We start from the raw sequence: 13,996 nt of genomic DNA on the forward strand, positions 1-13,996 counted from the left end.
TTAAAAAGTCAACATTAAAAAAAAAAAAAAAGTCAACATTTACCCAAACGCAAAGATAAGAAGGCAGAAGGGGCTATTGTTATGTGCTGTAAATTTGACCCTATGAAGAGCTCTGAACCTTGCCCTATCCTGAGCCAATCTTACCACCTCTGACATACTTGACCCCATAACCACAGTCACTGTATTAATGGAGGGGTAGGGAAGTTAAATAAATGAAGATAATGAGAAAATGGACATTTTTAAAAATCTGTAACTAGTGTTATGGGACAATTGAACAAAAGCAATTAAATGGAAAACTTAATTTCTGTTTAAACTTTTATCTAAAGCACAATCATTTTTTTAAAGTAAAGCAAAGGAACAGGGACAAAAGTAGATGAGTAGTTACTAAGGGTTGGGAGTGGTGGTGGTGAAAGGGGTGGTTGTATGTTGCCGAGTCAGATCCAACACATAACTAATCCTCCAGCGGGTTTTTGGAGGCAGTAAATCGCACAAGAAAAGAATGCCCATTCTTCTCCTATAGAGTAGCTGGTGGATTTCAACCGTGTGCCTTTATGACTGTAGTGCAGCTTACCACGAAGCCACCAGAGCTCCCTGGGAGTGGTGACGGAGGTGAGTTATTGCTTAAAGGGATGATGGGGGGAATAAATGGAACTAGACAGTGATGACAGCTATAACATGTTGTTGGTGTTAAGTTCTGTCAAGTTGTCTATGACTCATAGCTATACAACAGCTCTGAACTCTGCTCCATCCTGAGACAACCTTATTGTCTCTAACGCACCTACCCCCATTACCCCAGTCACTGAATCAATCGATCTCATTGAGGGTCTTCCTCTCTTGGACTGTCCCTCCACCCTCTCAAGCATGATATCCCTCTCCAAGGACTGGTCCCTCCTTGCAACATGCCCAAAATATGTCAGACGGAACTTCAGTGAATATAAGTAATGGCATTCAACTATACACTTAAAAATAGCAATGATTTTGTTATACATATTTTACCTTAATAACAAGGAAATACATAAAGCAAAGGAAGAAGTCAAGTTAAGTAGAGTGGCGTACAGGAGCGAGTTGAATGGTATGAACTCTAGTGTGGGTGTAGAGGTCAATGATGACCTTTTCCTGCAGTAATGGCCTTTACTATGCAACTCTTATTCTGGGTGCCAATAATACCTAATCATATGTTCCTTTTATACAGTTCTCTCCTGCATCTGTTTCAATGTTGTGTACATTATTTATCGCCTCTTTTCTTATTTTCCCCTCAACCCCCATATCAGTCCTATTCTATAACAGTGGTATTATGCAGTATTTGTGTTTTTGTGACTGAGATATTTCACTCAGCATAATGTCCTCCATGGTCAGTCATTTTGTATAATATTTCATGAATTCTTTGTTTTGCAGTGCTGCATTATATTCCATTGTGTGAATATACCACAGCTTCTCTATCCATTTGTTTGTTGATGGGCGCTTGGGTTGTTTCCAACTCTCTGTTCTTGTGAACAAAGCCGCAATAAACATGCGTATGCATATGTCTGCTTGGGGGGCAAAAAAAAAAAATGATGATTTTTCCTTCTTCCTCTCTTTTCAGCAGCTCTGGAGATTTAGTGGTAAGGAGTTGTGCTGCCAATCCAAAGGCACGCAGTTCGAATCTGCCACTGCAACTCATTGCTTGAGCACCTGGATCCACCTGTAGCTGAAGCTGATTCTACCTCTGGACTTCATCATGTGAACCCCTGGATCCAGCCATACCCAAGGGAGCCTAACCCTGGCCTTTTCTTACAGTGACCTCCCCCTGTGGTTTCTCAGTTTGCTGTAGACCAGACCTCACCTGGCTCAGGCGGTTCTGCAGCTCCTTCACCTGCTGCTCCACCTGCTGCTTCTCGCCCTGTAGCCGCTCCACCAGCTGCAGCTTCTCCTGGCTCCAGTTGCGCTCGCTGATCTGTAACTGCCGCGTCAGCTCCATGACAGCACTGTAGGACTCAGCCAGGAGGTGCTGCTGTTCCTCACGCTCCCTCTGCAGGGCTGCCTTCCAGTCGGGCCCTGGCCGCTCCCCAGGGCCCTTCCCAGCTTTCAGCTCCACCTGCAGAAGCAACGCAGACTGAGTGGTGGGCACCAGGAGGACCTTCCACTCTGCTTTCCGCCTTCCCTCAATCCTGGGTTTTAGCCTCATGAATCAACGTACCCCATAATACTGGGTTGTGAGCTGTTAACCCAGGGGACCAGTCAGGGTCCTCGGGTTGAGAAGCATCTGTACTGGCTGGGGTTGAGGTGCTCTGCTGTAGGAATGGACACTGGGGACCATGCCCAGATGGATAGGAGCTTTAAGATGTGTAGGGAGGGTTAAGGAGGAGAGAACTGGCACCTGGAAGCCAAAACCAATGAGAAGCTGGAGGAAGGTAAGGATCAGGGTTGTGGGGAACCAGGAGGGACAGAGGTTTGGGAAGTTGAGAGTCAGGGAGCTCTGGTAGCCTAGTGGTAAGAAACTGCACTGCAATCTCAAAGGGAAGTTGAGGGTCAATCTGCCCATTACTCACTGGGTGATCTTGGAAAAGAAACTAAATTCCCTGAGGCTTGTTTTGTCCCCTACTCAGCAGAGATAATTCAATATACTCCCAAGGGGCCCATGAGGCCTGGAAAGATAGTCTATTACAAGAGTGGGCGGGAGGAAGCGGAGAGCCTTGCAGAGCTGGTGTGGTCAGAGCATTGTCTCCGGACAAGAGGAAGCCTACTCTCTCACTCTTCCGGGCAGCAGCCTGCCCTGAAGCACACAGTAGAACTCCAATTCCCCGGGCTTCACCTGGTTAAGGCTCATTAAATCACACGGAGTTGTTGGGAGGGAGCCCCAGAGAGTCAACAAAGAGAGCAAAACGGAGCGAGGAAGAAGTAAATGGATAGATATCCTGATTAGGAGACAGGAATAAAAGAGGCTGGTAGGCAGCAGGAGAGAGACTGAGAGAGTGAGAGTGAGTGAGTGCGGGTGCACATCTGTGCCTCAAGGACATCCCCGGGTATGAAACACCTAGCTCTCGCTGTGAGCATCAGGTGGGAGAGGTGTTCCTACCCCCTTTGTCAATCCCCTACCTTGTTTCCCTGGCCCAGTGACACCTCATTCCCACTGTTTCCAGCACCACTGCTGTGTAACTACAGACAAGATCCTCGATCTCTCTGGATTACAGGATGAAGTGAAGGGGTTCCTGTGTGTCCGGGAGTATAGTGTGGGTGTCCGGTTCCCAGATCTGACAACTGAGGGTATGGCTGAGATGGAGTAACCAGGGTGGGGACTCACCTGAGTAGAGTGACCCTTGAGCTCCACCCGCTCTGTCTCCCAGGTGGCCTTGGCCTTGGCAAACTGCTGCTGAAGCTCAGTCAGACCTCGGCGCTCATCCCGGAGCAGCCAGCACAGCTCCTTCAGCGTCACCTTCATGTCAGCCAGCGTCTTAATGTACTCGTTGGGCTGTGGACAGGGGCACGGCTGGGGTTACGAGCTTTCACAGGGGTAGAGAAAGGACCCTGGAGCTCAGAGCATTCCCTCAGGAAGCCAGCCTGCGACCCCACAAGCCTTGGACATGTCCTGCAGTCTCATGGGTCACCTCGTCCACATAATGGGTGTGGCAAACCCAGCCGTGACCACCTCCTGGGCCGCACGTGTCCTAACTTCACAAAAGCAAAAATATCTGCAGTTACAGCAGTCATTGGTAGCCTAACTCAGAGCTGAGCCCTCAATTCCTCCACACTCTGCAGTGCTGGAGCCCTAGGTGAGTCTCCCTGCCCGAGATGTGTCTCTTTGACCCACCACAGGCCAAATGGGAAGAGTGGCTCAGGAAGCTCCCCAGCTGTGCCTGGTTAGTCTCAAATCTCTCCTGGGCTTCTCATCCATATTCCCAGCTCACTGTGTGCACGCTAGGAGAACGGCCCCACTACCCCTTCTGCCCCGTGCTTTATCTGAGAGTTTCCAAGCCCCAGACCACAGGCCCCACTTCAGATTGACCACCTTATTGTTACCTCTTGCCTGTACATCAATCACACGGCACAGCCAAATACAAACACAGACTACGTTCCACACCCTTTTGCATGCACAATTCTCTTGGCTGAGAATGACCTTCCATACTCTCTATCACACAAACGCCTATTCATCCTTCAAAAACCACATCCTAAGATGCTGTCTCCATGATACTTTTCCCTCCACTCCAAACAGAATTCATTGCAATCACATGTGGGATCCTAAAATCCCTCACCTGACCCTCTACAACTCCAGCTCTCAGAAGCAGGGCTGGGGTCAGAGAAGGCAGCAGAAAATGACCAAATGGAGCAAACGGACAGGACAAAATGGGGAAGGGGCTGAGCACACACCGTGTTCTGTGTCCAGCTGTCCCCCGTACAGGTCTTGTTGTCAGAATGTTGGGCGTTTAGCTCCTCTTCCTCCATCAGCAGGTAGAGCTCCTTCATGCTGTTTACCTATTTAAAACAGCAACAACACTCAACAAGGGGGTGGGAGGCCCTCTGGCTTGCAACCCAGACAGAATGGAGGCTGCTGGTAGAGTCAAGCAGGTTGGAGGAATGAGAGGCTTAGGGTGGAGAATGGGCCGAAGTTAATCCCCAGGTTGGCACAAATTTCCCAAATCTTAACCTCCATCTAGGCCAAAGAACATAGCTAGACAAATCTGGGCCACCTATACCACCTCCTCTGGTCTAAAGGCCCAGAAGACATCCCTGAATTCAAAATGAAACACACTGGCAAGCTGGGTCAGCGGAGGTGCTGTGGTTGGAACAAAAGGGTAACAAAGGTGTGAGTGGGCAAAGGGACTCCTGGGAGGAGGGCTTGGTACTGATGGATACTGGGCAGTGTCCAGGGCTAGCCAAGGAGCCAAAGTATTAACTCTGGATGGGAACAAAGGAGAGGACTGTCACCTTCTGAGAGGGGCATTTATTCATCACTTATTCATTCAGTCACCAAATATTTATTGAAAACCTACCATCTGCCAGGCCTTGTGTTACTAAGAAGGATACATCAGTGAGCAAGACAGAAAAAAATCAAGTCTCTCTTCCACCTTGCATTCCAGAAGCTGGGCTGCTGTTATGTACCATCAAGTGATAGTGAACTCATAGCTGATCCTCCAGCAGGTTTTCAGAGGCTATAGAGCACATGGAGGAGACTGCCCATCTTTCTCCCACAGAGTAGCTGTTGGATTTGAACCATTTGCCTTTGGATAGATAGTGCATTCCCTTACCGTTGGGTGAAATGTATGAGATATCATTTAAATGTAATGAACATCACATAGTGATTGGTGTCACCCAGAAAAACAGAATGAGGGAACGAGCTGGGATGTTGGGGGTAGGAGTGGTCTTGGAAGGCCTCAAGAAGAAGGTGGTACTTGGCAAAGTTCTGAAGGAGGTAAGAGAAGAATAATCTACACAAATATCTGGAGGAGGGAATGCCAAGAACATGGCACAGCAAGTGCAAAGGCCCTGAGGTGGGAATGTGACTGAGGAACAGCGAGAGAGCCAAGCAGGAAGTGAGAGGTACAGGCACAACATCAGGTCAATGAGGACTTTGGCTTTTAATTTGGGTTAAACAGAAGCCAGGGGAAGATTATGAGCTAAAGACTGTCATGATCTGCCTTTTTTTAATAATTATCACTTTGGCTGCCACATTGAAATGCATCATAGCCCATATATGTCTAACTCCATCCACCCGGAACACAGAATGGTGCTCAGTGGAGCTGTGTAATAATCAGTGCTTCAGGGCACAGAGAGGTCACAGAGGAGGATGCGACAACGATGCAGGCAAGAGGTAATGGTGACCTACACTGTGAGGTGCTGAAGGAAGTAGAGATCACTTATATTCCATATAGATTTTGGAAGTAAGGCAGGCAGGACTTGCTGACAAATGGGAGTGACAGATGGAGAAAGAGAAGAACTTAGGATGCCGCTAAGGTTTCCTGCTGGAGTAAGACGTTATTGTCATTAACTAGAGGAGGGGCAGGTTTAGACATCTCCAAAACTAGGAGGCAATGTATTTCTGTTATAAGCCACCCATTTAGTAGTCCTTTGTTAATGCAGTCCTCAGAAACGAATACAGCTTGGGTTTTTCTAGTTAAAAAAAAATATTTTAACAAGGAATTTGAGTCATTGCCATAAATCAAAGGTATTATTAAAAAGAAAAAAACAATTACTCTCAAGCACAGAGAAGATTCTAGTTTAGACAACTAGGAACAGAACTAGCAAGCAATTCAAGAGAATGTGGGCACACTGCGGAGAATGCAGCTAATGCAGAACAAATGGAGTAGAAATTATCAAATGGGTATGTACTGTGTAAACTCCTCCTGATAAGGCAATAAAATACTACGAAAAATAAGTAAAGCAGATATATTCATACAATAGCATAATCTATAGCAGTGAAGAGTCAACTTCCACTACGTGCAAAACAAGGACAAATTTCCAAAAATCTGTGCTGAACCAAAGAAACCAGATGCAAAAGAAAGACAACATGCGGCAGCACTTCATATGCAAAAGGCCCTAGAATCCGCAAAACCAGTCAATAGGGTAAAAAGTCACAACAGTGGTTAGACTTGGTTAGGGCAGTGGTTAGCTGTCGTTAAACTGCTAGAGTGTTTTCATTAGAAAAGGATATGTGAGAGACTTCTAGAACATTGGAAATGCATTCTCTTGTGATCTGGATCAGGGTGGGACTTGTATGGTGTGAACTGTCAGAATGACTTCATCCCACATGCTTTGGGCATGTTATCAGGGGCCAGTCCCTGAAGGACAGCACACTTGGTCAGCAACAAAGAGGAAGACTCTCAGAGAGATGGGTCGACAAGGCACCAAAGGGCTCGGGCACAGCAATGCTGGTGAGGATGGTTCAAGAGGCAGGATTTTACCCTACTGTACACAGGGCTGCTGCGAGTTGGGAGTAGACTCAACAGCACTTAACACAGAAATCAGGCTGTACACTTACCATGAGTGCACTGTACATAAATGATACCTTGAAACAATAAAAGAAACATGTTGTTTGTTGTCAGGTATTGTCAAGGGTTTTTTTTTGGGGGGGGTTGTGTTTTTAAATTTTATTATTATTTTGTGTTTGTGTACCGTCAAATCAGATCTGACTGGTACAGGAGGAGATTGTCCCTCCTTTCCCAGCACAACATCTGGTGGATTCGAACCATGCGCCTCTGGGATTGCAGTGCAGCTTCTTGCCACTAGGCCACCAGAGCTCGCGTCAAGGGGTTTTTTTATATTTCTATATAATAGTGTTGGTGGCCTAGTGGTAAGAGGTTGCGCTGCCAACCCAAAGGCATGTGGTTCAAATCCACTCACTGCTCTGTTGAGAGAAAGATGGATATCTCTTCCTGTGGGATTTACAGTCTCTGAAAAACTGCTGGACGGGTCAGCTATGAATTGGTTCTGACTCCCTGGCAGACCACAACAATATACGTAATATCTAAATAAAATGCAGTAACAACAAAGCAGGGTTATTAAATTCACCTAGTTAATATGGTCTGATAAAGGTTCTAAGATCCATTAGTAAGGGAAACTAGCAATTTAGAGACCCACTAGCTCCCAGAGACTTGCTCCTGTTGGATCAAGTCTGTCTTTCCCACTGTGGTAGCCCCGGTATCTGCCACAAAACCAGTAAAGATCTGGAGAACGAGCAAACGAATGTGCAGATGGAAGCCTGCAAGCTAACGGCTTGTATGTGTCGTCAGGTCTATGGTAACTCCAACAGTAGGGGGTCTCTCCCACCCTGTATGCGCCCCTGCAGTGCTGGCCTTGGGCCCAACCATACCTCCAGGAAGTCATCTCCCTCGTTGGGCAAGACCTTGCCCTGCCGCCAGCGCTTGAGGAACCATCTGAGCTTCATGAAAAGCAGCAGGAAGTTGTGCTTGAACTGCTGAGACTCCTGCACCAGCATGTTCTTCTCTTGGCTCCAGAATTTCTGTTCCAGCCTTCGCTGGAGGCTCAGACTCTGCAGCTCAAACTCCCGCCTCAGAAGCGCCCTCTGCTGGTCCTCTTTCAGCTGCAAGGGGGACAAGATTGTGAGCAACTCCAGCTCTTCAAGGCATTTTTTTCTCTGTGTGACATCTAGCAGATTCCAGAACTGTCCACCTCACTGCAGACCTCAAATAAAGGCAGAGGAAAAAATGTGGATGATGACTGTAAATGATCTCTGTAAGAGACTCCACCATTAGCAGCATTTTCTGTTAAGATAAGCAATGTCCTCCGCTGTGAAATCAACTAGACAGCACTGGGGTAATCTTTATAGAAGATCCCCAGGCTTTTTTCCATGGTGCTCCTGGAAGGATTCCAATCTTCATGTCAGTCGTTGAGCACAAAGCAACAATAACCATAGTTACAAGCCAAGGAAAAAGCTGGTATTATTAGAGCCCAGCTCTGATAGACTAAAGAGCTATGACATCATATGTTGAGCACCGACTGGGAGGCAAATACTTTACATGAACTGTTACATCTGAGGACCCTGTGAGGGTGAGTGATGATGACAGGAAGGGCGTGACCCAGGTTGGGAGAAAACAACACACTAGCAGTGAGGAAAGCTGCTCTTTGTTCGTGGAAATGAATAGGTAACAGCCAAAGAAGCAACATGGTGTCAAGAGCCAGCACCCCATTCTACTTCCCTCCAAATGTGCATCCCTAATCAGAGCATGTCAGTTCTCTGAGCATCAGTCTACTCCCCTGTGAAATGGGGCTATCTCATGACGAATGAAGGATATGGTGTATGGGAAGTGCTTTGTGCAGGCCTGACATACAATAAGGGCTTATGGACTGGTTAACCAAAAGGACAGGTGCTTGAACCCACCGGGCTCTGAAGGGTAGGACTGTAGCAGTCAACTCCCATAGAGATGACACTTGGAAAGTTTATGGAGGTGGTTCTACTTGGTCCTACAGAGCCACAATGAATCAGAATTGGCTCAACAGCAATGGATTTGATATGACCAAGGTTTTGTCATGATTGCCTGTCAAGCCTAGGACCTTCCTATTATAGGCTTTCAGTTCTTGTGGGGAACCAGTAAAGATGCTATTAGACACTATTTTGCATATACTCTCCCATTTCTGGGAAACTGAAGCTCAGAGAAAAGACAAGACTGAACTCAGGTCACACAGGCAGACAATAACCAGCCCAATACAGCTAATGTTATATCCTAAATATGGTTAATACCCTTGCCCAGCAAGGCAAGCGGGCTGGAAGCCATGGGTTTCCCTTGGCAGTCTCACCTTTGGAAGAACTGTGGCCCCTCAAGGCTGCTGCCTCAGGTCAAGGAGGAGGAGTTGGAGCAGATGTGGGGAAGGGGCACTGGGTACCACCCACCTGGACCATTTTCTGATTGAAGTTGTCAGCCTCCTCCTTTCGCAGCTGCCGCTCCTGGGAGAGCTGCTCTTGCAGACCCCGGAGGCTGTCATGGGCCTCGGCCAGCACCAACTGCAGCTCCTTGATCTGAGATAGGGATGGGAGACACAGATGAGGAGGGGAAAAGAAAGGAAGAAGGCAAAAGCTGTGGGCAAAGGATGAGAGTGGTAGGCAGGTGAGGGCAGAGAGTAGGACCTGAGAACCTCTCAGTCAGTCACACTGCCCTTCAAGTATAGAGGCTACCCCTACTCAGTCACATGACAGCTCAGAGTGTCATGGCAATAGAATTAAACAATACACATCCAAAAACTAGCTAATACTGTAATCTTAATGCAATAATTTCACTCTGAAGTTCATTTAAAGGGAAAACTATAGTGTGAAAATTAAGTTTAACCAACAAAGATGTTCACTATTCTATTGTTCTATAATTCATTATGTTATAATTGAAAAAAAAAATTAGGAACAACTTAGATAGCAAATAAATTATAGAGATAATGATGAGTTTAATGGGTCTATATGATGCAACAAAATCCATTCAACTATATACTTAAGAATGGTGTGACTTATTTTATGTAATCTAATATTATACGTCAATAAAATGCAGAAGAAAACAGATGTATAAAAGACTGTGGCTTTAAACCAGTTTGAACTGATTCAGTCATGACTGATTTTAGTTAAAACTAGAATAGACTCGAGTTTTTTTAACAGAGTTGGGTGAAGTGGAGAGATAATTAGGATGGGAAAAATGACAAGTCAGAGCACTGGAATGAGAGACTTGAAGAGGCAGAGTGAGTCATTTTAGAAGCCTCAGGCAGATTAGATTACTACCAAGATTGTGGAAAGCAACATGCATTCACAGAGGCATGACTTGAGGCCATCTTTGAGGAGGGCACTGTTGTTTCTGACTCTGCCAGTGAAGAGATACGGTAACTATGAAATATGCGCTTGTGTTCTAAGAGGATTATGTTTCTAGCAAGGTATCAAGCTATAATTTTCCTCTTTTTGTTTCAATGACATTATACAAATTTAGGGCTGATCCCACTTCTATCTGTTGTCTATGACTGTACCAGGAAAACACACAGACACACGTACACACACACACACACCACACACACACACACACACACAAACACACAGAGTGGTTAATTATGTGATGATCTCATCTTCCTCCTATCCTATCTACCTTCCGGCAATGTTGCTCAGGGCCCAAGGGTTGTGTTGTAACTGTTTTTAACAATTATGTAGTAAAAGTGTTTAAGGTAAAGCAATGAAACATTAATCTTTTTCTGGAGAAATAGTGTTTAAAAGAAATCTGTAGCTAAATCAGGTGAAGCTCTTCCGTCAGAAGCTAAGAAGGTGACTATAAGGGGACACAAGGGAAGTTCTGGGGGAGGAGCAGGTCTTTCTGTCCATTGATCTGAGTGTGATTACCTAAGAATATTCACTGTGTGGAAACTATATTCGCAACTGAACTGTCCACTTTCTTTTTTTTTCTTTTTTTTGAGCTGTCCACTTTAAAAAAAAAAAGGAATTCTTTTCTGTATGTATGCTATCTACTTCCTAAGAATGTTCTAAAACGTCTTTTTGATAACCATGGGAAACATGTATACTGTCATATTAAACCAGGAAAAAGAACAGAAACATCAGCCCCCATTCCTTTCAAATGTTCCTAGGTGTGGCAAGATTTGCCTCCATGAAAGAAAAGAAATATTTGTTGCAAGTTATCACCAAATCAGTTCTGATTCATAGCGACCCCTTGTGACAGAGGAGAACTGCCCTAAAGGGATTTCTGGCTGTGATCTCGGGGGAAGTAGATCACCAGGTCTTTCTTCCACAGAACCACCGGATGAGTTCAAACTACCAACCTTTCAGTTAGCAGCTAAATGCTTAACAATTGTGCTATAAGTGCTATAAGGGCTCCTAAACACTTATGTGGTTCATCAGGTGATAATATGGCAATCTAAGTTGACACTGACTTGAGCTATCACTTGAATATGGTTTTGTATTCAAAATCTTTGCAGAGCTGAGTACTATCTGCCATATCATGTAATCTCCTTGAACTTGATACCTAACAGAGTGCTCAGCAAATACCAAGTGTTCATTAAAGAATGGCTGAACGGAAATAATAACTGAATGTATAAAGAGGATTCTTGTCTCAGGACATGAGAACTAAGTATCTTATGATTTCTCCTGTTCCAAACTTCTAGGGAGCTCAGGAGCTCTGAGTACTTCACTTAGAGTCTGATTCACCAGTTTCAAGGGAACTTCTATCTCTGGACAGTGAATTGCAGGCTGGAACTTCCCGGGAGACCCAAGTGACCTTCCCAGGGATGTTTAGAAGAGTCCCTAGACCATGAGACACACAGAGCTCCCTATGGTTCAGAAGTCTCAGGGAGGTCCAACCAGCCCACCAGAGCCTCTTCATGATGAAGGGTTGAAGAGGGCCACATTGGGCTTGTGAAGGGCTCAGAACCACTCAGCATTCCTCAAGGACCAGAGACGTCTAATGACTGATTGGACAGTCATCAACCATGTCAAACTTCTACAGTACAAATGGAGAAGCTGCATCCAGAGAGCAGGAACAAGCTCAAAGTCACACAGGTTAATAAAATTGAAACTGGAACCTAGGTTCTCCACGTCCTGTGTTATGTCAGCATCATCACCTTCAACTTGACTTCACACAGACCAGCTCTTAAGCTGAGGCTTTGTGTGTACTTAATCCTGTCAACAGCCAGGATGATCACTTTCATTTTACAGGTGAGAAAAGTGAGGAGCAGGAGGGGCAAATGGTTTATCCATGATTTCAGAGTCAGTAAATGGTAGATCCACAAATGAAACCAGATAGCCTGACTGATATGTACTGTGGCCTCTGCTGCAAAAATATTTTCCATTAAATGACACAAATTATAAAAGTCCCAGTGTCATTTTAGTGTAGAAAGAAAAATACTCAATTTCTTCACATAAGTTTGTAAGCTTCCTTTGATCAAGTCATAACGATGACCTAAATTTGTTTCTCTTCTTGCCTTGGCTGCCAGAAAACTTGGAATCAAACTGAATTCTCAAAACTAAGATCACAACCAGCTAAAATCCTCCATATAGCATATTTGCTTTTCAAAGCTAATGCAGTCCTAACCCAACACCCCTGCTGGCTCAGGCCTAGCCCACCTCAGAAGCGTAGGAATCATTGTCTTCAGCTCGGTAAGGTCTGAAGCTCCGGCTAGGGTCAGGCTTGGAGTCCAAGTCACCAGCACGGAAGGCCTCTCGGATTCTGGGTTCCCATTCTGGCAAGTCCCTGAAGTCAGGTGGCTGTACCCAGAGGCACAAACAAGCAGAAAAAAAAATCAAAGATAATTATGAAGAGATGCCCAAGGGATATGAGAAACGTGCTCCTGCCCAAGACCTCTGGACTCCCCCAGGAGGCTTTGATTGTCACCTGAGATCTAGGACTCAGAAGTGTGATCTCTGCAGTTCAGATCCAACCCCAGTTGCACGTACTCTAATCACTCAGTGAATGTTGAAAGGATGAATGACTGGATAAGTGGTCAGATGAAAACATCAATTCTGCAAATATATGTCTTTTGTACAGATACTCTAAATCAGCTCTAATTTTTCTACTACTTAGTTGGTTGGGGCCGGACTAAGTCTCCAGTTTGGAGGCTCATATGTGAAGCAGTTGGATTCTGGATGATGGGCTCTCTTGTTTTGGTTGAGGGTCGGGTGTAGGCTGTTTGGTTGTATTTCATTTCGTTCACAATTGTGTATGAGCTGACAGGATTTGCTGGATTTAGCTAACAATGAGCTGTGGACTGGAAGCCTCTTACTTAGGAGTCAATCAGGACCTAGTCATGGGGTCCTTGTATTTAAAAGTCAGTTGGGTTCTTGGGCCTCGTGTTAATTGTGTTTGGGGCAAACATTTTTCTAAGTGCTACAGCACTGGTCTGTCGATTTGCTATACTGAGGTAATTTGAGACTGCTGTGATACTGAATGCTGTGCCACTGGTGTGTCAAATGCCTTAATGGTTACCCATGGTGGACAGAGTTTCGTGGAGCTCCCTGATTAAAACAAGCTTGGAAGCAGGAGTGGCATCCACTCCCTAAACAACATGCCTCTGGAAATTCTATGAACTTAGAGAAATGATGATAGTTATAGAACAGGGTTCAGGTCCTTTGTTCATAGTGTTGCTATGAGTCGTGCTCAACTTGACAGCACTTAACAACAACAATAACAACAACATGTGTATGGCTCCAGCTCACCCTTCTACCAGGAAAAGTCAAGAGGGGAGCCAGAATTGGGCCCTCTCTTTGATTATAAAAGATCAAGCTAACTGACCAGAGCATGGATTAAAGAAACGATGGCACAGCCAGAGTATGCAGGTGTTAAAAAGGAGATAAGTCTTTGTACAGATGTGGAAAGACCCTGACTTTGCTCGCGGGATGAAGATCAAATCGCTCTGCAGACCAGTCCTTTTATTTCCGTGGCTCTGTCATGCTCCCTTGAGACATGATATCTTTACATGGGCTGTTCCTTCTGCTTAGAACACCATGCCTTTAGTAATCTCTCTCTCTCATCTCAACTTGGATCAGAGGTCCTCCATGACCCCAGGGTCCAAGTGAAATTCCTTACGCGTAAGATCA

The 13,996-nt window shown here is 45.4% G+C and overlaps 1 protein-coding gene across 1 annotated transcript in view; it reads right to left on the bottom strand.

Annotated features, from left to right (window-relative positions):
- Nucleotides 1–13,996, bottom strand: part of SOGA1 (suppressor of glucose, autophagy associated 1) — an 80,829-nt gene that overhangs the window by 14,602 nt on the left and 52,231 nt on the right. Inside the window, exons 6-11 of the mRNA XM_006881503.1 lie at nucleotides 12,527–12,667; nucleotides 9,323–9,448; nucleotides 7,784–8,014; nucleotides 4,345–4,449; nucleotides 3,281–3,448; nucleotides 1,823–2,074 (exon numbers count right to left, since the gene is read on the bottom strand). Of these exons, the coding sequence (XP_006881565.1) occupies nucleotides 1,823–2,074; nucleotides 3,281–3,448; nucleotides 4,345–4,449; nucleotides 7,784–8,014; nucleotides 9,323–9,448; nucleotides 12,527–12,667 (1,023 nt within the window). The remainder of the gene's footprint in view (nucleotides 1–1,822; nucleotides 2,075–3,280; nucleotides 3,449–4,344; nucleotides 4,450–7,783; nucleotides 8,015–9,322; nucleotides 9,449–12,526; nucleotides 12,668–13,996) is intronic.

This window comes from Elephantulus edwardii, unplaced genomic scaffold (assembly GCF_000299155.1).
Source record: "Elephantulus edwardii isolate Elephantulus edwardi_28Jun2011 unplaced genomic scaffold, EleEdw1.0 scaffold00015, whole genome shotgun sequence".
NCBI lineage: Eukaryota > Metazoa > Chordata > Mammalia > Macroscelidea > Macroscelididae > Elephantulus > Elephantulus edwardii.